Consider the following 26,306-nt stretch of genomic DNA (forward strand, 5'->3'; position numbering starts at 1 on the left):
GGACCAAAAAGAAATGGAGCCGTGACAAGAAATCAGAGAGGTAGTTCTTCTAAAAAATAGCCAGATATTTCATGTGTTGACTCATCTTTTAGAAAATCTAAAGTAACATCATAATAAACAATTGTACAATTATATGAAAGCTACTTTAATAACAATAAACGTCAAGACGATCAGAATATTGCAGACTTTTTATTGTCTCCTTTCGAAGACTCGTAGAAAAATGCAGAGCATGACAAATAAACTAAAGAAAGAAACTGCGAAACCAGCTTTGCAGACCTACAATGTCAACCAAACCAAAGAGATAAGAATAGGAAAGACGACCAAGTTGAATAATCCTGCTATCTGGACAGCATCAGGAATCGGAAAGGGAACCGATGAGGACATTTGCAGTGTTCAGGAAAAACTAAACAGGTCATTGCAATTCTGGGGAAGGCACACATCATCATTGATACAAATTAGCAAAAATTGTAAAGTCAGAATGTAAAATTAAAACTGATAATTCACAACACAGTAAAATATCAAAACGCTGCAAACTTTCATTAAAATGTTGAATGATGAAAAACTGCTGACTGTATGGAATCTTCAAGAAGACTTCTAGCAAGTAACAATAAGACATAGACTAAATTATTTACTTTTTATAAGAAAAACATTGTGCAATACAGTTTGGGACACGGAATTATAAACGACCTGTCATTTAAATTTTGTACACTCTTAAAAACAGTCTTCTTTCACTCATAACTATACTTTTAATTTTTGACATATTTAACAAAGTGACATGAGTGATAAGACGGGCTAGTTAGTGCCAAATTTTTCTCATTTCAGATTGAAGCAATTGCGATTTAAACCTTGCTTTGTTAATTAGAGTTTGCCGGCATATTAATAATTTCTTGAAATTTTTTACATTTTTTTACATTTTTTTAATCTCAGAAAATTGTCGTTTGAAATTCTGTGTCCCAAACTGTACAAAAATCATCTCAGATGTTGTTGAAGAAGTTACCACTAAAATTAAGTGCGAGCGTTCTAGAACAGACTGTATATTCTAAAGTTTCCGCTTTTGTCCAATACATTGGCTCTATTTCGGATTAATATTTTTTAAATCTTTATATTTGATTTTATATTTTTTCATTCTTTACAGTTTTTTTATATTTCTGGATTCACTTAAAATTTGAGCTTCTGGCATTTTGAAAGAATAGATTTTAATGTTCATACAGATTCTCAGTTTTTCAGAATTTAAAAATTTAAGAATTTGTCAATAAACCGAAAATGGAATTAAAATAGTATATTTTAAAATAAGTTGCAAAATGGCCCATCTTCCAGAACGAGTTCGAAATTTGGACACGAATTGGTCTCGAGTTTTAGATACTATTTTCTACAGGTCTTTCAAAAAATGACAGAGAATAATAATAATTAGATAACAGTTAGAATTTCATTTTGTTTAAAGAAATTGAAACTTTATCAAAGATTTAGCAACTTTGTTACAATGCTTAAGTTCGCAAAATCAAAAATAGAACTTGTTTCTAGTTTTATCTATAAATTTCTTAAATAAATTAATTGAATGCTATCAACTTTAAAGCGCAATAACTTTTTAAAGAAGACAAAAATTACTTTTTTTAGTGACTTTTAACTTTCACACTAAATGTGTGCAAAAATAGACCATTATTACACGATTTTTAGTGAATTTTCATTTCATTGGTTTTTGGTGTCAGAATGAAAATCATTAAAAATCATTTACGATTGAAGCTTGTTTTAGTACGATTTTTGAACTTGGAGTAAGATCATTTTAATACCATAATATACATAAAAAAGTTGTTAAATTGTCTTTATTGTCTTTATTTAATTACTTCAAAATGCAAATAATCATCTAAAAATTTGACAATTAGAAAATCTAAAAATATTCTAACATTTTTAGAAACTCATAACTTCGTATCTTAAATGTTATTTGCTTGCTGTACTAACGATTATTATGTTAGAAGCTTTGCCTTCTCTAAGCTGGCATTTTAATGTTTTAACGAAAAGATAAATGCTGTAAATAATTATTATTGGTGATTCTTTCGTATGAATTTGAACGAATAATATTTTCGTAGCCTAAATTAACGGTTGGCTTTTTCAGTCGTAAACAAAGTGGAAATTGGAATCGGTCGCATATGCTGCATACTGATCGATGTCAAGAGGCAAATAATTAATGTGACATGTGTCAATAGTCAAATTCGACATACGAGCACCGAGATTGATCAATGAATAGCGACCACATTTTTGTTAATGTAAGAAATATGATTTATTGGAATTCCGCGTATTTTTTTCTACATGGTAATGTTAAACTTTCCACTTGCTGCTGCCCTATCTATTAACTAAATAGTCTTTTATTGAAGCGTGTTTAGTAGTGGACACAAGAGAATTGCTTTATCAAACTACGCGCGGCAGGCGCTCTTTCAGTTTCAGTCAGTTTTCCTGCGTTCGCGGAGGAGAAAGGACGCTTGACTTTTTCCTCATCGCGATGTGAAATAGACTTTCTGGAAATGTCGGTGATGGAATCAAAATCCAATCTCACCGAGCTTGATGCTGCCACCAGACTAGCTTATCACCAACGCAATCCCAGTTACACAATTCGTGTAATCTGTTGCGTTCTCTTCATTTTCCTCACAGAAATCTGTTTAGCCCATTACGTGTACAGACTGATTAATTCGGAAGTCCGAAGTGATTTTGTGGCCAAACAGGATTTCCGACAATATTTTTTGAATGAAATCCGCAGTGAAAATGGTAGAGAAGAAATTATTCGTATTATTCGCGAACACGAAAAGTTGGGAAATGTTTCGAGTCGAAAGAAACGAAGTGCGACCGGAAATTTGAATTATAATCTTTTAAATTTGCCGAGTGATGAACCGCATGTGGAATTTTTCAATCCCGAGTTGAGAAGCGAACTAGAGGCGAAAGATGAGTTAATTCGACAACAAACAGGAAATAAAGGGGCAGCACCTGGGGGTGACTCCTGGATATGGTTGACGAGCTATAGTAGAATACCTGTAAGTCATCCAAGTTCATTAAAACTTGAGTGTTCGCATACACTTTCTTAAAAGAACTCTGTTTTTCATTCGCTGTTAATAAAAGCTGAAACGAGATGAGATTTTAAGAGGTTTGTGTTCCGAATATTCTCTCAAACATTTATAACTTCTTCCTTGTTTCACATACTATCATATCAGATGACCTCGCCCGTTTTTTTTTACTTAAAGATTACTAGTTACTTGAAGGAAACATGTATTCAATTCTTAAAATAGATACCTACTATGAAATAATAATGAGATACTTTTTGTACTATAAGTACAGAATAGCGAGTAGAGAACATTAAAAATTTATGTACGATTGCAACGAATCAATTATTTTGAAAATCCATTTCAATAATTGCTGGTAACTAATTTTCAAAGAATCGAACGCTAATAATGAGAGCATTTTTTGCCCTTAAAATTTTATTAAATAATAAAAATGCAGATTTATTCCGCTTATAAATCACACTGAAACGTTTCGCTCAGTGATCTATGAGAAAAAATTAAAATTTTCCCTGTCAGCGGTTCTAGGACTGTTATAATTCATAACGGCCTTGTTATTTTTTTGCTCCAGGAAGCTGGTTGACATATTTACCTAAAAGTGACATACGGAAAATCGGACGGAGTACAAAAAGATTATGACAAAAATATCATTTATTCAAACCTTCAATTTAATCTGTTTGTGCCAAAACGAAAAATAAACGATTGTGCGGAAGCGTAGACAATCAGAACGGGCGGAAGGATTCGCCGATGTCGCAAAATAGTTTTCCTGGTTTATTCAAATCGGACCGATGGGTATGGTAGTCCGACTTGTGATGGATAATTTGTAGTTTTTATTAGGTTTTACAATTTTAGTAATGTACCTACGGCTTACAAAATTACAAAATTCTGTTAAGTTAGAATTATTGTCGTCCGCACCACTTTTGAATAAATTTAACTTCTAATTTAATTCCATAGTTGCCAGTTTCCTAGTAATTGTATCTAAGGAATTGAACCAAAAGTTACAGTTAACGAAAGCTTCCAAAATGTTTAATTTCGCTTTACATTTTTCTTGGAAGAACAAAAGTTGAAACATTGTCTGTAGCTTCATATGATTTAAAACAGATTTAAAGAAATCATCAAATGTATTAAAATTCTGGCAAAAAGTGGATCAATAGAAGAATTTATGCCCACATAATTATTTATCCTGTCTGAATTCTTTACTTGCTTTTCTACCTAAAGCTGTATAAACGTGATTTTATTCGTAAGGTATGCACTATATTTTCTAGGCGTAACATCTATCTCGGCCTGTCAAGCTCAAGTTCCAGCATTGGTAACCTTACAAGATTTTTCATAATCAAAAGCAATATATTACTCCGGCCGACGTCCAACATAGCAACATTAAAATATTTTCCATGCCATTTTCAAATTTTGTGAGTGATATTGCATTTTTGCTTCGATTCATGAAAATTGGTTTAGAAAATATAAAAGGTAAATAAATTAATAGCTTCATGAAATACATGCTGAAAGTACTGTATATGATGAGGCGTTAATGTGATAACTTCAAGCTATCAAGCAAATATTTGGTACTAAATGCGAGAAATCTGTAATTAATGGTCTATCAACATTTCGTCCTTATGTAGGTATTTCTGAGAAGTGAATGACCAAGTAACGATTTTCCCATTAAACCTGGACATTTGTGGTCAAGATATTGCCTGGAAAGTACCAGTTTCCGCTTAGGAGTATTTTCGGAGTCCGGAACCGGGAGCTTTTAAATTGAGAATTGGTCATGATGGAAATATATTATAGTCATACATTACGATGAATCGCTTTCATCCCTGAGAATTTTAACCAAATCGATGTTTTCCTCATATTTGAATACTTTTGTGTTATTCTTATATTATTCATTTCAAAACGCTCTAATACCAGTGCAACCTCGCTATAACGAAAGACCGGGTTTTACAAGACAATTTCAAAACACCGATAATTTTCTTTGTAATTTAATCCCTCTATAACGAGCATAACTCAGTTATAGCGAGGTGGGATTTTGAAACCCAACTCGGATATAGCAGACAAAATCATCCAGTCAAGTGAGTAAAAACTCATTATAATGAAAGACTACACACACTTTTTTTAACTATGACGAGACGAGAACTTTGTTATAACAAGACATTTTAGTCCGAGTTTTGGTAACCCGTTAAAGCGGGGTTCCACTGTACTACATAGTTTATAAATTTCAGTTAATTACAAGAGTCAACAAATACTCAAAGATTTTGTTAAATAAGTTGCGTGCAACGAGTTCATTTTTGTTTTTTTCCGTTTTACTTACCTAACAACTAACATCATACACATCATTAAAAAGATAAAGAAATAGCCTTTCCAACGAATCACAAAAGTTGCTGTGAAAGTAAGTTTTTAACAAGACATTGGAAAATTTCGATAAACGAACGGGTTTTAAAAACTTTTTACTTTCATTTTTTAATAGAATACCATATAATAAAGGGGGGGGGGCTGAAATGTCTGCTTCCTGCCGTTATTATTATATGTTATTATCTCCTGTCATTTAGAAGATACATGACAAAGAATAAAAAATGATTTTAAAAAAAAAATATTTTTAGAAAAAAATCATCATTTGATAACTTTCAAAGTTTCTGTAAAAATTTGAATTTGAATACCTACAAAACTGACGAGTATTTACTTATGTTTAAGCAAACTAAGAAATCTTTATAATCAAAAAGTTTTCTGAAATTATTTTCTTTTTTGTCCTGTAACTTCTAAACGATAAGAAATAGATTGCTATTGCCGTATTTGCACCTTAGGCGACGAAATTTTTGAATATATCGATTCAGAAAAATCTAAAAACATGTTGTTTGAAGCTATCACTGTAAAGACTACATTCAGTTCACTGTTTTCGCACAAATTTAGCTACTGTAAATTGTACAGAGTGCTATTTGATGACAATGTTAATCAATATCTAATTAAAACAGTTTGTACTATTTATATACCAATGCACCTACATAATTGGATAAACACCATTCTTGTAGGTACACAAAATACGTTAATTAGAACTATCAACTTATCATAGATTTACTTATTAATATCAATTTGTTTGTTTTCTCTAATTATATTTAAGAACTGTTTATTTAGAAAGATAAATACTCGAAAGTGTGCAAACTGTAGCGCCAGATTTTCGATTTTCGGCTAATTAAACCAACTAAATCAATACAAACGAGGTAAATAATTTATTCTTTAAAAATTCAAAAACTCAACTAGTTTTATCAGAATTCAATTATCTAAAAACAAGTGCAGCTATTCGTTGAATGTTACAAATTGTATATGAACCAGAATCATTATAAATTTAAATATTCCCATTTTGATAACAAGTTGTCGGGCACAGTGGATATAAACGAAATGTCTGCAATAATAACTTTTATTTCGTGTATGATTCCACAAACCAAAATAAATATTGCTTTAGCATTTCAAACTCGTCTCAAAAAATAAACTCAATTTAAAAAACGCTACTAATTTAATTTTTTTACTTTACAAATACGCCTACATGCTACACCCACACGATTCTGGCAATACGAGTTCTGTACTTTTACCTTTTGAATAATCTTTGCTTCATCTAACAATCGTCTAATGCAACTTTCCCACTGATTAAAAGTCATAAAATTCAAAAGAGTTAATGGCGTGATATAAATTTTGCGCCGCATTGTGAACGAATTCAATAAGAGATTTATGAAAACAGTACAAAATGAGGACAATTCTATAATTTATTATTCAGAAGTTTAACGAAAATTACTTAGAGAATGAATAATAAATGATGTTAATTTTCAAGTTCTTACCATAGGGTTCAGTTCTATTATAAATTACCTCACTCACCCTGCACAGTGTCTCTTTATCCCGTTTATCCCGCCTTTGGAGTTATCGGCACCTCTTTCGTTAATCGTTATTCAAAGTGAAAATGGAATTGTACTCTCATACTTGGATTCTGTTTCTACTTGATTGCTGACTGCTTTGTTGTAATAAATAATGGACTATACTTGCAATAAATAATGGACTATAATAATAATGAACTATACTTGCATCTTGAAATTTGAAATAATTCATATTTGTGTTATACAAAAGTGAATAGACAATAAATGATTTACTACAGCAGAACTCACATAAATCAATATAAGTATAATATTAAGGTATACAATATCATTTACAGATGGGTTATTACTTTACTCTGCTCCAACTCCAATTTCAATTCTGCGACTAGTTTAGCGCTATATGTATTATGTTACATCTGCCGTGATTCAATTTCAATATCTCTTCATTTTCTGGCGTCGACACAATCATCCCAGTGAATAGGTGTAAAAGTCATGAAATACAGGTAATTTTTTTATTCATGATAAATCGAAGGTAACTGAAAAGAACCATCGCTTAATTTTCCACTTTATCAGATTTCCCTATAAATTATTAATTACTAATTACAATCTACATTCATTATTCATTAGCCAAAATTCAATATCATTTCAATTACAGTACAGCCCGGGAGAATTCCTTTTCTAAATGAACAACGCAGCTGGAGCAAGCATCAACTTTAACTCGACAAACATTTATAAACCGAATATATAAAGTCGGGTCTCTTTGAACAGAGACATACTGCCTTACGTTCCAAGCTGTTGTCAACATCGGATACTTTATAACGTAATTATGCACTTACGCATGAATATGTTCAATTGGACATAAATCAGGCACTTTAAGTTTTAAACAAGGCGACAAAACCATTGGCTTCTGATTTGAGTCTACCGGCAAGCTAGTAAGTAGACAGATAATGATACAATAAAAAGCCTAACTAATCAGTTAGAACCAAGTTCTAAGATCTTACGAAAAAAATTGTTTTTATCATCGATAGTTTGGTAAAAAATTGTACTTTTTAGCAATTTTTGCGTTTTTGTGAAAATAATTGCTAATTATTTAGGTAAATCATTTTCATACGTCAACGACGTTTCAGTTGCGGTTTTGTCCAAATTTTTGATTTTCAGGTTTCAAACCACAACTAGAACAGTTTTCTTCTCTAAACTTACTTTTGCTACGATTGAGGTTAACTACAAATGTCAGTTGAAAAATCTAAACCCACATTTATGATGAGCGGCAAATTTCTTTGATATTTCATAGCCACCCTGGATGCTATAAACATTTATAAACACCTTGTATTATCATTAACACTATAAGCGTGTGCAAGTTTTTAAAGTTTTATTTTTTAAATTAAAGACGATTTTCGGGGTGACCATGTGTTGGCGGACCTGTACATAATTGTCTTTTTAAATTACTGTGGGCGTACTTTCTTTAGCTCCACAAATTATATAGGTATGTTTTATTTAAAAGTACAATACAAGATCTCAGAAAGGAAAGATCTGAAATACAAACATCAATGATAACTATGGTCTTCTCAAATATCAATAGATTCTTACGAATTGACTTCAAGCCGTTTTGTGGTATTGAAAATTGAAAATTCCTTAGCAACTCCGTCGAGAGCGAATCGTGGCAATTTAAAACCCGCTTCTTATATTCCAAAAAGTTTAATGTTAGATTTTAAGATTTTACATTTTCGAGTAGGTAGATACAGATAACACAAAGTCAAATAATCCAATCTATTCAAAAGATTCACGAGCAACAATGAATAGCATTAAAAAGCCATAGAATACAAAAAACGATAAAATTACATAAACATTAAGAATGATAAAAATACGACCAATACAAAGCAACTATGATAAAAATACGACCAATACAAAGCAACTAAAGAATATGCTAAAAAAATACAAAAAAATGTAATCTATGGACATATTAAGACATTTTAAAACAAACACTGAACTAAATGGCAAATTATCAATGATCTAGAATATGGTAATAGAAATTTAAAAAATTATAAAATCCGAAAAATCTATAAAAAAATGAGAACAAGAAAACTATATGTATAACTAATAATAAGAGATATTTTTATGCTAAACAGTCTTAATCTTGATAAGCTGTAAAATATCAAAATTTTATCTCGAAAACAAAAAGACTTTTACTAGAACTTTTTTGTCTAGGCTCATTTTGTGACAAGGAAATACCACACTTTTTTTGTACATGCGCTTTTCATAATCTACTTGTAGGAGAAAAATTTAATTTCACAGTTCGGAAGTAGACGACATAATGACATGTTCTCAAGCTAGTAGTAAAAAGAAACATTTTCCACTCTTTTAATACTAGATAATTAGTTTTAGCTATAAAAGTGCATATACAGGTGTACCCGAACGATCGCAATTCCTTTTAATGAGGAATTCTGCATCAAAGTCTAAGTTGATTGCCGTATCGCACAATTACAGGCACTTCAAGTTGGACAATCACAGCCTATAAATCACTAGATAGCATTCTGTTGTTACGTTACTTTGCGAAATTTTTCCTAACATTGCACGAAAATGCGATGTGCGATACAACAATCAACTTAGATTTTGATGGAGAATTTCCCATTAAAAGAAAGTGCGAGCGTTCTGGGACACTCTGTATAACTTTTCCGTTTCTATTTGTTCGTGAAGATAGTAGGAACACTTTAATATGCTTCGTACTTTTAGATCATTGATAAATTAGTAACTCATTATTTTGCTGCTTTAGACCTCTTTTACGTGCTTCAACATTGATTTTTTGCTTAAGTAAATAAAAGCACTAAACTGTTGTTTACTCAGTTTAAACCTAACGATTAACTAGTTGTTTATATAATCGTTTTAATACCGCATTTTTAAAAATTAGTGCATGCGCATTTTAAAGCCCCCCCCTTTATCAGTCGTTACATTAAAAATTGTGGTCTCTTTCCTACCCATGCATTAATATACCCATTCGAAAAACTACTCAGCGTGTAAAATATAATAAACTAACCAATCCATTGTAGGCAACATTTTCACATTTTAATAATAATAATAATAATAATAAGCAATTACTTTAGAGGAACTAAAATGCAGCTATTTTTAAAGAGTGAACATAGTGAACGTATTATAAATTCTTTGAAATTCTTCACAATTTATAATGCACGATATCCGTTGCCGGAATTTATAACTCAGAACTGAAAAACCTGCTTTCACGGATGTTTTTTTAGTCATTTTCTTTCTGTTCACTATAGCACCTCGAGAAAGCAAAATCAATCAAGACGCAGTAATATTTCATAAATTCAACACTTTGTTCATTAGGTTAAACCGATGTTATCAAAAACCATTACTTTACCTCTTTTATTTAAGATATTTTCTCAATCTCATAACAATAATACTCAACACATTTTATATTTATTAGCGGGGTATTGTTCAGGTTCCCGGTTTTCAAGTCTCATCGATTCCGGGCTCGCCAGATTAGACGTCGTGTTCTTTTCACATAAATTGGGTTTCAAAAAATACTGGTTTTCCAACAACTACCTTATTTCGTGTACGGGATTGCAGAGATTTAAACGGTTTTTTTGGTGGGAATTTTTTAGTGGATGGCACGAGGTTAGTACATACAAAAAGCAGTTTCCAACAAGAATGGTTTTATTGTTTATTATTTTATCTTTTCAAATCACAAACCAACATGGCCCATTATTCATTAATTATTACTTTTCATTTCTATTAAAAAGCTCGATAACAGATTTAATGGGACAATGCATGTGCATACCTCTGCTCCATAAAACCGACTATATTATCTCCCATGTATGAATTATGATCAGCATGAATGGGTACACAAATGTCATTAACTCATTAATGCCCGCCAGTCTGAGTTTCTAACCAATATGGTATCGACTTTACAAACTTTATTAACTCGCAGTAGAGAAATTCCAAACTAGTTTTTATCATACAATGAGGGTGTATCGTTCTGAAGTTAAATCAATAAGTGAAATTGCAGTTTTGCTGCATATTCTCAATCTGCTTCGTTTATTAATAATGAAAACCCGAATCTCCGTTAATCGAAGTATAAGAAAACCAAATCGCGGAAGCATAAAATCCTCTATAAACGGGTTAGCTTGCAAAATCATTTATATATTGCTTGAGTAACTGAGAAGTTTGAGATTCAAACAACTTTCTTTAGAACTCATCTTTGAGTGTAATGTAATCTATACGCTATTATTAAAATTAATCGCAAGCTAAATAATATACGCAGTTTTCAAAGTTATACAAACTGGAGGTTTCTAAGAAGTTTGTAGCATCAAAACCAAATATTTCGAACTAAATCGAGATGTACAGATATAAACCGGAGTCATTTATCCTGTAACTCTTTACGACCGGGATTTACTCTTTGATAATTTCATTTTGATGTTATTTTTACAGAAAAGTGTTCTGTTTTTTCAGATTTTATTGCTCTTTTATTCGTATCATTAAAGTTTTTTAGGACCCGAAACCGCTTTTTTTCTCGATTCTCTTGTATTCATGTTTTGAAGTGTGCATTATTGCGGACATGAAAGAGTAATTGACGTTTTTATGTTTACTGTAAATATCATTTGTTATTGGAAAATCTAATTCGAGTTTAAAAATATTGCTTGCACAGATCGGAAATTTGCCAGTAGAATTTACTTGCTTCCTTGTGTTTACCTTTCTGAATGTGGAAGTAAATAAGTTTGACGGAACAAATATTATTAGGAGAATCTATGAAAATTTCCTTTTGATCAACGTTCTAATTAACTTGTGCCTATGTGCTGTTTATTCAGTTACATCTGGTACAAAAATGTACGCAAAACGAACGTTACAGCAATAAATATTTGCAATTATAAGGACAATATGCCGGTAATAACAAGAATCCTTAGTAGCGCTCCTTATTAAAATTAACAAAACAAACTGCACCCGGCGCATCCACCATTTTTAAAACAAAACAAATATTTAATTACAGTGCTTCGCGTCAAATAAAGTTAAGAATTTATTTTAGGAATATACAGACATGTTTTTATTTGAGCTATGCAAATACATATTTTCTGCGGGTTTTACTGGTTTACTTTACAAATACTACGTTGTTTTAATGGTGTGTCTATATAGGTGAGAGCGTCAATTTTCCCAGCTGCAAAATGTGCAAATCGCCTTATGGAGCTAAAGTGGATGTCCAAACATTGTCTGTTTAAGTTTATTTAGGATTTAGATTGCCTCGTTTTTTCCGCAACCCTTTAAATTTATTATGCACCCAGTTTAGGGAAGTTATCTAAATATTTCGCTGAGAAGTATGATGTTAAAAAATGTTCTGTCGTTAGATGTGTTGCTTTATCACAACACTTCAATGTCTCTGTTGAAAAATCTTATTAAAATTTAAAATAAACATTCCTTTCCAACTTCTTATTTAGATCTCTTATCTTAAAAATATCATTTCGTTTCGTTCAGAATGAATTAGCATGAACCCGAGTCTCTTTTACGAGAATTCTAAACTAGCTAGTGTTTTTCCATTTTACTCAACAGTAAGTTATAAATGATCTCGGTTAGTGGAAATTACTAAAACGTCGATTCGACTATTTAGCTGAATACGTCATTGTGTTAAGTGAAACTGGGCGGAACGTTTGGCGATGAGATCGATGTCGGTAAAAGGATGACCCTTTGGTCTCATAGCTTAGTGGAAAGACCACTAACTACCATAATAATTTAGCAGAACTCACTCAAATATTTACGAAAGGTTTAAAATATCGATTTCACATGCGTATGTGCTAATAAAATGGAAAAAATCTTATTTTTAAAATGATGTGATTGACAAAAAGTTGCGTTCTATGTATATCTGATAGAAAAAAGCATCATCGAAATTACAGAAATATTTTTTTCCGTGAAACATTAAATTCTGTTACTACAGTTCAAAAGTTTTAGAGCATTATGTATACTACCATATTTGAAATTTTTTCATGTTCTTAGATTTGTTGCAGATTGTATATTCTTTGAGAGCTAATTTTTTAAATCTTATTATAATCTACAATTCTGTAATAAAAACTCTTTCTAAATTATTAGATTCGAGGATCTTATATTTATTTAAAGGTTTCAGATTTTGGATTCTCAGAACTTATTTATGTTCTTAAATGAGACATTTTAGTATTTCTTTTTCAAATTCAGTATGACTTATCTCTGGAGTCCGCAGACTGGACATTTCCTGTGCGATTAGTTAGTGCTGTTAGTTTGAGGTTATACTTTAATAATTTACCTACCAAAAATCAATGCAAATGTCGAAAATTTTGTTTTCAGCTATAAAATATTTTCATCTGGGACGGTTCAACTGATCCTTTTTCACATGTTTAGTAACAAAGTTAATACCAATATGCAATTTGAGAAAAACAATAATTATGGAAAAAGTAGTATAAAATTATGTACTGTACTCTCGGAAAAAGCTCATAGAGAAAGCACGCTCACATTACACATGCCCTATATACTATGAGGTCTTTTTAGCGCTCGTATTGTCTATTATATAGGTAGATCAGAAATGGGTTGTCACAATAGGAACAACTTTATTGCCTGCGGTCCCGGATTTTTAATTTCAAAATTGTTTGCTCTACATCACTCAGTAATATATCAAATATGTTAGCTTCATAATAACATTATTGTTTTATTAAAACTCCTTGAAGAACGTAATGTGATTTAGATTGCCAATTTTAATTAGAAATTTATAAGCTTGATAAAAGCCGTCATCAAACGTGAGATACGGAAATAACGCAGCTTAAAAGCAATATTGTAGGCATACATTTCGGAGTGTGTTCGCGAAACTACCGGAAAGGTTTGAATTGTTTCGTAATAAGTATTTTGCAAATGAAAAATCAATAATCTGGTAGAAAGTTCCTTGTCAAATATAAAGTGAAAATTGATTGACGAATATTAACTTTATATTATCACATTTTGATCACTATACAGTGTAACAGGTAGAACTGATTTCTTGGCTCTGGTAAAAGTATTTTACCCGGTTTTTAGTGGCAAACTGGCGACTCCCGAGATTCCTGCCGCATCTAACTTTTAATGTTCCAATTAATATCTGGGTCTGACAGAACCGTGTTGTGTTAGCGTTACAATAAATAATACAAGTTACTATAATTACTGCGTTTAGAGTAAGAAGTTAAATTAATTAATTTATACAACACGTAATGAGCTTAAATTTACAAGTTGTGGGAGCCATTGCACTATGTCGTGACAGAAATTAAGCTGTACGTGTCGACGTAGAAATAGAGAAGTTGTGCAGCTAAGTTTTAAGGATTCTAACGCCTTTACATTAAATTAAACGATGCATAAAACTAAGAGGATTTAAAATTTATATCTTCAATAATTCACAAAAGTCTACTATTTAGATGTCTTGCTGTGAGATATTATTACGATCGCTCATATTAGAGTTACATTAGTGGAAGTATAATGCCATTTTAAGAACTCTCCACTTGAAAATGCATTAAACTGTTTCTTATTTGCAAAAATATGTTTCCGGGGTTCGAACTTTTTATAGCTACCGAGAGAATTCGAAATCATTATGCCGAAGTGAATATAGTTTTTCGTCTGCATAATTATAAAAGTTCAGGGATTTTAGTGCCAATTTTAGGCGAATATAAAACAGATTCATTTTTTCAGTTTTATATCAAAAATTGATGTGCAATCAAATTCACAAGCCTTCTTCTAGACATAATAGTCATAAAGTACATCATAAAACTTTCGATATGCTCTCAAATTCCAATTTGACCTCAATGCAATATTCCTTCAACAAAAAATGCACATTGTACACATATTATCCTCATAAAAGGCCTCCGCACAGTTTTGAATTTTAAATTGCGGAAATTGTGCACTGAAATAAAAAAGAAAACCACGCATAAAAATGCAAAGGCCGAAATAAAGTTTCATCTCATATTTGTTTGCGTTGAGAGTTGCCAGTTCAAACATATGAAAAAGAATAAATAAGAAAAGCCCGCAAAAGCAGGACGTGGTCCTAACTAACTTGGTTTTGTTAGTGATAAGGCGATTTAATCCTTCGTTAAAGTGCCAAGGAGGAACTATCCTACAAGCAATTTCCCAGCAAAAACATCACAAAGAGGATGTCAATACATAAGCAGTTTAGCTATCGTCGCATCGCTTCTAAACTACTTGTACAGCTTATACGAAGTGAAAATAAATCGTCCACATTTTCAGTATGTCACGTTGTTTGCAAAACTTCTGGCGTTGTTATCATGTTATATCTAAGAAAATGAAGTTTTACTAAAAAGTTAGCAAAATACGCTATGTAACTACATCCTCCCCATACAGTTAATACAAACTTTGTTTACAAGATTTTTTATTAAATTTTTCAGGAAAAAGCCCTCGAAGGCTACTGTAAAAAAGTTCATCAATTCTGTCCACCAGGCCAACCGGGACCTGTTGGACCACCGGGAAAATCAGGTTCAAAAGGGGAAAGAGGCGAACCGGGATTTCCCGGAGTTCCGGGACAAATGGGTCATCGAGGTTGTTTATGTCCATTTTAACGAGCAATTTTGTGGAATGTATTCTGATTTAGGGTTACCAGGTTTACCCGGCGAAAAGGGTTTACAGGGACGTCCTGGTTTAGATGGGCGAGATGGAATTCCAGGCGAACCGGGGTTGGATGGAATGCCGGGACGGAACGGATATGATGGAGTTCCCGGGATTAATGGCAAACCAGGACTTCCAGGAAAAGATGGACGGAATGGGACCGACGGTAAGATATACACACTTTTACTGTTTGAAATGGCGTGAAATGTGAGTGGAATTTTTATTTATCCAGCCGGTGTTAAATAAATTGTAACTTACCAATAGCAGTATTTATTTTCATTTTCAAAAATCAGTAATAATAATATACAGTTAAAACTAATAATGATTAGAAATGACTTTTCAATTTGTTTGTTAATTTTGTATTTTTACCTATTTATATGTAATATCTGCAGGCTGTAATAGAAAATGTTCAAATTTTCGTTCGTCCTAAAATTAAAAAAAAATTCTTTCTACCCACTTTTGTTTGTTTGTTAGTCCTTTTGTTCATATAATTGTTAACATAGGTAGGTACAACTCAAGACAGAACACACATAAATAAAAGCTTTTCCTGACCTGTTAACTTTGTTTTGGAAAAGTTACAAAAAGTTTCAGCACTTTCACCCTACCATTGCGATCACAGATCTGAATATTAAAGTAAACATCAAAGGTGAAAGTTCAATTTTTTGCTACAAGAAAAAAATGTTGAACCTGTATCTCGGCACGGAAAAAATGTAAATGAGGGAAAACATGTATTATTTACTAAAATTGTCTGTTTATTATTAACAAAAAATGTTTTTGACAGTTTTAATTAAGTTATTAAAAACAAAATGGTGGATGCGCCGGGATTTTCTGTTTAAAAACTTGGAGCTTGTACAGTCTTAATAAAAACATTAAAGCAGAACTTTATTTCTATTAAGTTTAAAGTTAGATTTACGTCGAGAACAATGTTGCTGGAATTACGTAGAAGAAATACTTTCTAATTTTCAAAAAGAAAAATTTGACACTTTTATACGTTGCTTCATTTTAAGTTTGAAAAGTGGAACCTTTGAATTATGCACAGTACACACTAAGCTGTTTTCCATTATAGTTGCCATTGAATTCCAACATTGGTGTTGCTACTATGTATAAATAAATACATATTGCATTGAAATTGTTGTTTATATTGAGTTAGATGCAACAAAATTTAAATAAACATATTCCCATTACACACCTAAAATGGTATGAAGTTTTAATTAATCAAAATACACAGTTCATGTTAAATTAAATGTTCTATTAATTTAATGTAAAACCATGTTCGTGTATTGTTGTATAATTAATTATGAGGTTATTCTAGGAATCTAATGTTACGTAAAATTTGATTTTAACCACAATGCAAATGTAAACTTTTCAACCCATTTATTTTTATCTTTTCAGGACGACCGGGTTTGCCTGGACCTCAAGGACCTCCAGGCCCAATGGGTCCTAAAGGTAAACTAAAACTTCACTAAATTATCCCGTATGTAGAAATTACTCGATGAAAAATTAAATAATTTATTTAGCAATGCATTTAATCAGAGAACTATCTACGGAATTAATTACCGAGGTAGTTTGTTACCGATTCAACGGAAACCAAGTTATTCATTCGGTTACTTTAGACATTCATTGAGGAAAATTTATGTAGAGTTTCTAGTATGGTTAAACAACATCTTGAACTATCTTAGTCTTGGTAATCCTCATTGTGGATTTAGCACAGTTGACCTTTTTAGGGCTGACTGGTCCAAAAGGAAAACCTGGGAGACATGGGAGAGATGGAGATCCAGGAAAACCTGGAGGCACATTTTATCAAATAAATGGGAAAAATGTTTCTGAATTATTGATACCTCCTTCCATCGCTGGTGAGTGTATGAATAATGCTTTACATTCTTTAGTAACGAGAGATTTTAATTACACGAAAAAGCCCGTTTTAATTCTTCCTATTGCACTCCCGCGGTTTTTCATGCATTAGAGAGAATGGGTTTTATTGATTTCTTATGGGATGTGAAATCCTGCACGCACTGTACGAGTAGGTGTGAATGAGTCACGTTAATCGCAGTCAAACTGAAAAACTAATTAATATCGCGATTACGTGAATGTTCTGTCTCTCAAAAATCAACTGGATAAAAAGCGGTCTCCGGGAGAAATCGTCCGGAAATTTATTCGGATATCGCTACCATTGAATAGATGTTCCGTCCAATTCAATGTATTGTGTATTTAAACGGGAGTATTTTATGTAATATTTTTATAATCAAGACAGTAATCCCAAATACACTCTGTGCTGGTTGCCAAATCCGGTATAAGCCTGATTTTCATTTAAAGTCCTTTGTTGAAAATGCCACGAAGCATAAATCAGTAAAGTATTATGTAAATGACATTCACCAAAATTTTAATTTTATTATGCATGACAATAGATATTTATTTATTCAAGCAGGCAGGGTATTGTCTCAACAAAGGCACTTTATCCAGCTAATCTTGCTGCATTTCTAGTACAAAAGCGCTCTCTTCTTTTTTTTCCATAAAATGCATCGATAAGAATCAGATAACGTGACACTTTCAAATGAAACCTTTCTAAAAATATTATTACCAAACTGCGGCATATACGTTCCGTGCATTTCCCTTCTTGACAGTTATAAATTCGAACACGATATGGGCTTATATCGACTTTTAGGGGACGGTGCGACGTGGTGGTGACATCACCAGACCTCTTTATGACTTAAAATCACTTCATGATTTTACTAATAATCGATTTATTTAGGAGCTCAGATAAACCCTTTGGGTCCTATTGTCGTCAACGAAGGAGAAAACATTCGATTGCATTGTTCAGCAATTGGCAATCCAAATCCTCATGTGACCTGGTTTAAGTTGGGAAAACGAGCCATAAGCAGAGGAGCTTGGCAAGGTGTGTAAGTATGAATAATTTACATATTATATTGCTCACAAGAACATCTTGCGTGCGTCTTTGACTGATAAATACTGAGGCAACTAGGTAAATAAATGAGGGTTTGTATTTACTTCACACGTGGTAATAAATTAAAGGGGAACATTGTGAGGAAAGACCGTAAGAAATTATTCGTGGGTTTACAGGAAAATCTAAAAAAAAATCAAATTGTTTGGAGCTGCTAAACCGTAATCAAGTATTTTTTTCAGAATGTCAGTAACTTGATAGTCTATATTCAACAAAATTGGCTATTTCAACGTTTCCATCAGTCAAAACAAATTAACTTCATAAGATCAATATGTAATTATTGAACAATGACAGAGTGTAATAAAGTAAAGCGACGAGCAATGTAAAATCTCGTTAATCGAAGTAAAAACTGTGTTACTGTGTTATCATATTTAGTTTCCTCAAACATAAAGACTTAGTTTGAGCTAAAAACTGGATTTGCTTTCACAACATAAACTCTCATAACTAAAAAAATTATTTACTCTATCTCTATTGAGACAACTCTGTTTCGTATTTTTCTAAATTGAAGTAACAGCTAATATTGTAGATATAACCACAAGAGCACTCTTAAGCTTAGCCTTTTTTACTTTTTAGCAACTTCGATAAAGAGGAAAGCCTTATAACGACGAACTCTCATATTTTATTAACTTTCAGAGTTCCAAACAGTAATTTTATTACATCTTTCTCAGTAATTTCCTGTTCTTCAAGCTGCGAGGTTACATTTTATTTATCAAAACTGTAATTCCTTTTGCTAAAAAACTGAACTGTTTGCAATTCGAAGGTTTCAATAATCTAATAAATTTGGATATTCAAACGACAAAAGAGTTGCTAAATTAGATATGAATCTGGATAATTCGAACAATATAAAGAATATAAGACATACAAACCAAAACCGCAAAAAAAAATTAAAAATATAGAAAACCCAGATAATTTAAGAAGTCATGGAATATAAAAATTGAAATATCCTTTAAATCAGAACCATACCCAAGTCTAAAAATTCAGAAATCGAAAATTTGTAACGATGGCAACAATTAAAAAAAATCCAGAAAACGTAATTCATCTTTTCTAGAATCTTTTTTAAAGTTAAATAAAACAAGCAAATCCAAAAACATAACTAAAGAAACCTAGAAAAACAAACGATTCTACATATTGCATGTCTGCATATTTACATAAACCTGTTGCGTATGTTTCGTTGTTTGTGGTGCAAAAAGTTGCGAATTATATCAGCAAATCGTAAAATTCCACACTTTTGGGAAACCATAAAAACAATTTGCACGTTTATATGGTATAATTTTTTTACTATTGCCGTCTCAATCTTCCATGGTTTTCAGACACAGGCGTTTCCGGTCAGACATTAAACATCACAAAAGTGAATAGAATCCACATGGGACAGTACAAATGCGTCGCAGATAACGGCATTCCTCCTCAAGCAAGCCAAACTTTTAATTTAGAAGTTCACTGTAAGTACAACGCAACCAAATTGAAGTAAAGATTTTCCGACTACACGTTGATTAAGTTGGGATGAGATTTTTTTCTTATAATACTGGTCATCGACTTTCTTGCTTCTGTTCACAAGTGTGCTTTACTCAATCATCAAATTACATCGATCAGATATATAAGGAAAGAAAACTTTCTCATAATAGAAACCGAACAAATATGAAGTTGACTGAACACAATAATGAGAGGTCAGAAATGTTTCGAATCAATCAATCAATGTCTTTTGTAATATAGTTCCACCCCTTATCCGGATCTACAATCAGGTGGTTGAAGTGCCGACTGGATCTTCCGCTGTTCTTGAATGCGAAACTGAAGCGTTCCCTGAATCTATTAGGTATTGTTATTTGGAGAATAAAGAGTTTTATTCAGGATACTTATTTCAGATATTGGGAGCGATCTGACGGACGTCTTTTGGAGAATGGAAATAAATATCAAATTGATAACTCTCTTGATAGAGATTTATACAAAGCGCGAATGCAGCTGAATATTACAAGAGTTCATTCAAATGATATGGTATACAAATATTACTGCGTCACGAAGAATGAACTCAAAGCAATTAGAGGAGAATTACAACTTCAAGGTAGAAACGTACTTACATAAAAAATTCCAATTAAAAACTGTATTTTTAAGAACATCAACCGGGGAGACCACGACAACAGTTAAATGATAAGAAAACAAGTATATATGGGAATTTACCACCAGAACAACTTTCAGAAGAGGACTTATGCGGACCACCTGTTCATTGCCCAGAATGTGAAACTTGTAGTGCCAGTGGAGTGTCACTAATTGATCTCATTAGTCGATGGAATATTAGAAAATTCGGCAACATTAATTATGATGCGGATTTCCCTAACAGAACTACAAGTAAGTAATCTGTCATTTTTCCGCGCCCTTAAGCTTGAAATGAATGGGGGAAATTACTACTTAGATGCAGCTACAATTTTTTTTTTGGTTTTTAAAAGAGCTTTTGTTGCAGACAAAGATTTCAATTAATTGTGCTCTTACCGTGAATCTAGACATTTCATAAAGCTTGCAGCGAAGTAGGGCAACGAGTGGGCGAGTTTCGACCAATAAAGTTTTTTTTTTTTCATTTAAAGTCTTATCACATAATCAACACAATAATTTCTTAAACGTGTAGCGCATTCTTTCTAGCTCCAGCATATGTGGAACAAATGAAAATTTTATTTTGTCCCGTTCTTGCAAATGCGGTATTTCGCAGTTCACTGAATTTAGTCATGACTGTAATGATGGTCTGTAACTCCTTGGAATTTCCTTTAGCGGTAGTGCAACTTCGAAACGTTCATTTCAAGAAAGAAACCGGCGCCAAGAACTTGCAAGTGATAGGGTAAGAGGGTCAGTAACTTGGTCGATAAGGCCAGTGCTGCTTTAGATACGTGAATCTTGGCTGAGCCAAGTCCGGACCTGGCTTGATAAAAGATTATGTTACGCCAGAGGTACGAGGTCGAAATTGCGATGGTAAAATAAATTAATTGAGTACCTCTCTGGGCTGTCCTGTTTCATCTTTATTTTTTTTGTTGCTACATAATTATTGTATTTCTGGTTATTTCTTTAATATAACTTTTGGATATAAAACTGTTCTAAAAGAAGCTATTAAAAAAAACGAAATGGAATCAATGGCAGCATAAAAGACAAAAAGAATGTTGATATTGAGAACCACATTTTTCAGGATGAAGCTAAATCCTAAAGTTGTAAACTGAATTGTAAACCACATTTTTCCTTTGCACACATCAATGGTAATTTTACTTTTGCGCGTCAGTGCGAAAAAGCTGCAGTAGTGCGGCAAAAATAAAATAGAAAAACCATCAGAATACCGGAAAACGGAATTGAACTATGAAAAGAAAAGTCGAGAAACCAGCTTCATGCCACCAATTATCCGCAAATTGTAGAACATTCTATGCGTGCTACTTAAAATATGCTCTAGTAAAGAATAAGGAGCACTTTAACATTCAATCGTTTCAGCAACCCTAAAAAACTTAAATAAGAACTGACGACGCTTTCAGGATTCAGATATTTTCATGACAAAGCGTCCTGAAAAGCAAATTTGTATTTTTCTTGCTCTGTCTCAAGCTATTTGAATTTACTATTGTCAGTTCTAATTCCGGGCACTCTAGGATATTCCAAGTTTCAGGTGTTCTGGGACCTGACTATACACACATTGGGACGCAGAGGCTTGAGATAATGTGGATGATATGGCATCTAAAGTATTTTATTTAAATATGTTTAAAAAGTAAACAAGATTTGGGGATTAAAAGTTCTGGTATTTTGTCGAAAGCTAGGGTAATGGTTGCTCGTGACAAATCGATTATTTAAAAGTCTGTATTCTACGCTAAAAGTTCTACTCGCTTGTATCATTAACTCTCAATATTTTGCTAAAACAATAGTAGTGTTGAGAGGAGGTAAAGTGGCACTCTTGCGTTAGCCGCAATTTTTAGACAATTACTCGTTTTCGTTGTTCTCCAAAAATAGATAAACTGAAAGAAAGTGTAAAGACATTTTCGCTGATGTAAGTAGTTCATTTCAAAATTCTAGGAACAAAAGAAATATAAGTATGTTACGCACAAATCATACAACTGCTGGTGCATTTTTCAATCAATCGAGTATCCACTTAGCTCGGTTAGGAAACAACAAAACAATATGTCCATCACTAAACTCGCAAAATCGATATTCGCCTGTCTATTCTGTTCTATTCTTTGGCCCAATTTGCTCCTCTCTCTACTAAAACTTCGCTTCAAACAAATCAAACTTTAAATAATGAAAGTCTTTAGTTCATTTGTATTGATAATATATTGGTTAAAAAATCTATTATCGTTAATAAAATTAAACTCATCACTTTCTCAAACTGAGCGTGATCGACAATAACGAAGAGTGAATAGCGCAAAAACTGTCAGTTTATAAAATTTATATCAGATTTATCCTCATCATTCTTCGTCCTTAAAAAAGTTTCTTGGACAAACTTATTTAGAAAAAAAAACATTTTATTACCAACAAAGCTTTAAGCGTTAAAAGAAAATTTTAAAATTAGTCTCCGCGGATTAAATAATAATCTCCAGTCGGAAGTAATTCCAAAGTTTCGGAATAACGTCATAAACTACCGCTAACTTAAAAACTTTTGTAAGTATAATTTTAACCTGCTTCTCCGTTTATTGTTTATGGTGGATCGTGGTAATCTTGGATTAGTTAAGATAAATTATGTCACACCATTTATCACTTGCGTCGCTTTGACTGTTAAGTTTTCACTGATTAATAAAACCTTAGAAAGTAATAGTGAATTTATTAATGGTAGAATTGCTAGTGGTTTTACGCCAAGAAGAAAATAAATGATAATTATTCTACATTTAAAGTTTTATAAGCCAACCAACAGAAACGCCAGAAAATCATTAAGCATTCTTTGTAAAACTTCAGCTTAGTAACCATTACTTTGATTGGAAATTAATGTTGTTATTACGAAAGAAAATAAACACCAAACGTGGTCGACTTTAAGCGAAATTTGTGCTCAGTTTTTTTAATAGTTTGTCCATCTAGTTTTAATTTATTGGTTAATTACGATTTTTTTCTAGACTGTGTGCTGTACGCGGTTGGTAAGCCTGTTTATCACCGCTACACAGACGACAATAATGGCTGCTGGATGCGAGATTCTAGTCCTCAGATTGAAAAAGAGTCAGAAAAAATCTGGGTCACTCAAGACGACAACCCGATGTATCTCTATCAATTCGATAACAAAACTGTCTTTAGAAGAAATGCTACTTCCAAGTACTGGCATATAAAAAACAACTGAAACGCCCTATAATTGTATTTTCCAGAATATACACTCTCAGTTATCCATTCAAGGGAAATGCTCATGTAATTTTCAACGGTTCATTTTATTACCACGCTAAATCGACTAACAAAATCATAAAATACAATTTACACACTGGAAACTCGTATAACTTGAGTTTACCTTTTCCATATCTGAACAATGCAACAAATTTGTACACCGGCCAATACAATTACATGGATTTCAGTGTAGATGACAATGGATTATGGGTGATATTTCCGGTTCCCGATTCCAACAATACTGCTGTTATGAAGGTAAAAGTATACATATGTTAGATTTTCATAAAAATGCAATCACCGGAAGCTTTCATCTTCGAGCAGAAAATAGGAAATACGATTTAGACGATGTTTCTAACACTTGAACACTTCTAGGTTGATGTAAATTTAATGAAAATGAATTATATCTGGAACATAAGTATAAATCATCATAAAGTGGGTGAAATGTTCATCGTTTGTGGGGTCTTATACGCCGTGGACAGCGTTACAGACAGAAACACGAAAATTCGATTCGCTTTGGATCTCTATACCGAAAAACTATTAGATGTCAATCTTGCTTTCTCCAATCCTTTTAGGAAGACGACAATGATTGGATACAACCACAGAAATAAGGTAACATCTTGGCTTTAGTGTATTGATTTATTATTATTGTTTATTTACAATCAATCAATAGTTTAATTTGGCGTTCCTTCTTTTTAAATTACGGTGTCTACCTTTAATGCACTTGAGAAGTTTACCTGCCAATAACTGTGAATAAAATAGTATTGAAACCTAGAAGTTATATTTTCTCTGGAAGAGAATGGAACTTTTTCCCTTCGATTCCTAATTTACTATTTATTACTTTACAGGAACTATACACGTGGGACAAAGGAAACCAATTGACGTACCCTGTACGTTATCATGAACTCGGATATTATAATATTTCAGATAGAGACGATAAAAGTATAAGTGAATTTGTCCAAAGAGATATGCCAACAGGTTTTAATGTACTCCATTGAAGACACAAAACTATCTTCGTTGACAATACTTTGAAGACAGACCGGACTACCTTCATTTTCGTACGTTAAATTAGATAATTAAACGAGTACCTATACTGTATCTATTTTTTAAAATTGTATTACAACTTTTACTCGTGGCAAAATTAGTAGTCTTCTAAGTAATACTATAAAATTTGTACTCAATACACCATTATGTAAAAAGTTTGTAAATAAATGCATGTTTTTATAGGAAGTGTGTTATTTTATTAGTTATTTTTAAAAGGGTTCTAGTCGGGATTGCCAACAAACTCCATACTTACTAGATAAAATTATTTGGTATACGATGCGATGCGATCAATTCTAGTTGGTTTTTACTCTGTGAACTTCGTATGTCTTAATATTTGTCAATCTCCGCAATCTCTATTAATTATTTGACGTTTTAAGGTCAAGTTCAGACACACGTCTGCAAGATACCAGCCGACTACATAAATAATTCAATGGATCACTCTGTATATTAAAACAAGCTCGAAGTTTATAAAAAATGTTAAAAACTGGAAAAGTACCAATTTTACTGCAGGTGATCTAACTGGTTGTATGTACCATCGGTGCCCTTTAGAAACTGGTACAGCAAAAATTTGTTTGCTGTAAATGTTGCTTTACAATTATTGTCAATTTATTTGTCAGCGTCGGTTGATTTGTCAGATCCAGTAAATGTCAGCATGCCGAGACTAAATAACATCCAAAAAGAGACAATCGCAGTGCGTTTAAGGGATGGGGTTTCAATTCGTCAAATTAGCAATGAATTAGGTGTGAGTAAGAGTACTGTTTTGCTTGCAAAAAAAAAAATTAATGAGTACGGGAGCATCGTCAGAAAAGCAGGTTCCGCAAGACCGCGAGTTACCACTCCCCAGGACGATCTGCAGCTAACGAATTATCTAAGAGAAAATTCTTTTGAAAGCGTCATATCTGCTAGACAAGCAACTCTTTTTCCGGCATCTTTGAAAACCGCCCGTAAACGAGTGCGTGAAACTGAACTACGGAATCCATGTGCGGCAAACAAAATATTTTTAACGGAAGAAAATAAAGCACAAAGAATACTGTTTGCTCAACAATATGTTAATGAACCGCAAGACATGTGGGACAGAGTAATATTTTCTGATGAAAAAACTTTTCAATCGTGTAATAATGGACACATCAGGGTTTATAGACCTGATGGGATGAGATATAATGAGAGATATGTGCACGACTACAGTAAATCAGGTCGATTTTCCGTTAACGTATGGGGTTGGATTAGTGGCATGGGTCCTGGAGTCTGCCTAATAATAGAAGAACGACTTAATGCGGCTGTTTACCGAAACATTTTGCGAGATGTTATGCTCCCATCGGTGCTACCAGTATTTGATAATGTTGAAAATTTTATATTCCAGCACGTTGGTGTTGATTTACTATTTTAAAATATATTTTTTCAATGTGTTATTGTAGGACAACTGTCCGGTCCACAAAGCTCGGATAGTAAATGAATATTTAGAAGAACAAGGCGTAAATGTTTTACCTTGGGCGGCCAAAA

At 32.5% G+C, this 26,306-nt stretch overlaps 1 protein-coding gene across 1 annotated transcript; it reads left to right on the forward strand.

Annotated features, from left to right (window-relative positions):
• The first annotated feature begins 2,415 nt into the window (after window positions 1–2,415).
• On the forward strand, window positions 2,416–24,992 carry LOC148181105 (uncharacterized). Its single transcript, XM_088045036.1, has 14 exons — window positions 2,416–3,020; window positions 15,280–15,430; window positions 15,483–15,662; window positions 16,889–16,942; window positions 17,221–17,349; window positions 18,246–18,389; window positions 19,766–19,894; window positions 20,166–20,265; window positions 20,315–20,511; window positions 20,562–20,795; window positions 23,510–23,702; window positions 23,753–24,020; window positions 24,138–24,374; window positions 24,611–24,992. Exons 1-14 carry the CDS (start codon window positions 2,517–2,519, stop codon window positions 24,758–24,760), a joined length of 2,670 nt encoding a protein of 889 aa, XP_087901162.1. The 5' UTR covers window positions 2,416–2,516; the 3' UTR covers window positions 24,761–24,992.
• The last annotated feature ends 1,314 nt before the right edge of the window (window positions 24,993–26,306 follow it).

This window comes from Gnatocerus cornutus, chromosome 1, assembly GCF_029298725.1.
Source record: "Gnatocerus cornutus isolate USDA-ARS CGAHR chromosome 1, icGnaCorn1.1, whole genome shotgun sequence".
Lineage (NCBI taxonomy): Eukaryota > Metazoa > Arthropoda > Insecta > Coleoptera > Tenebrionidae > Gnatocerus > Gnatocerus cornutus.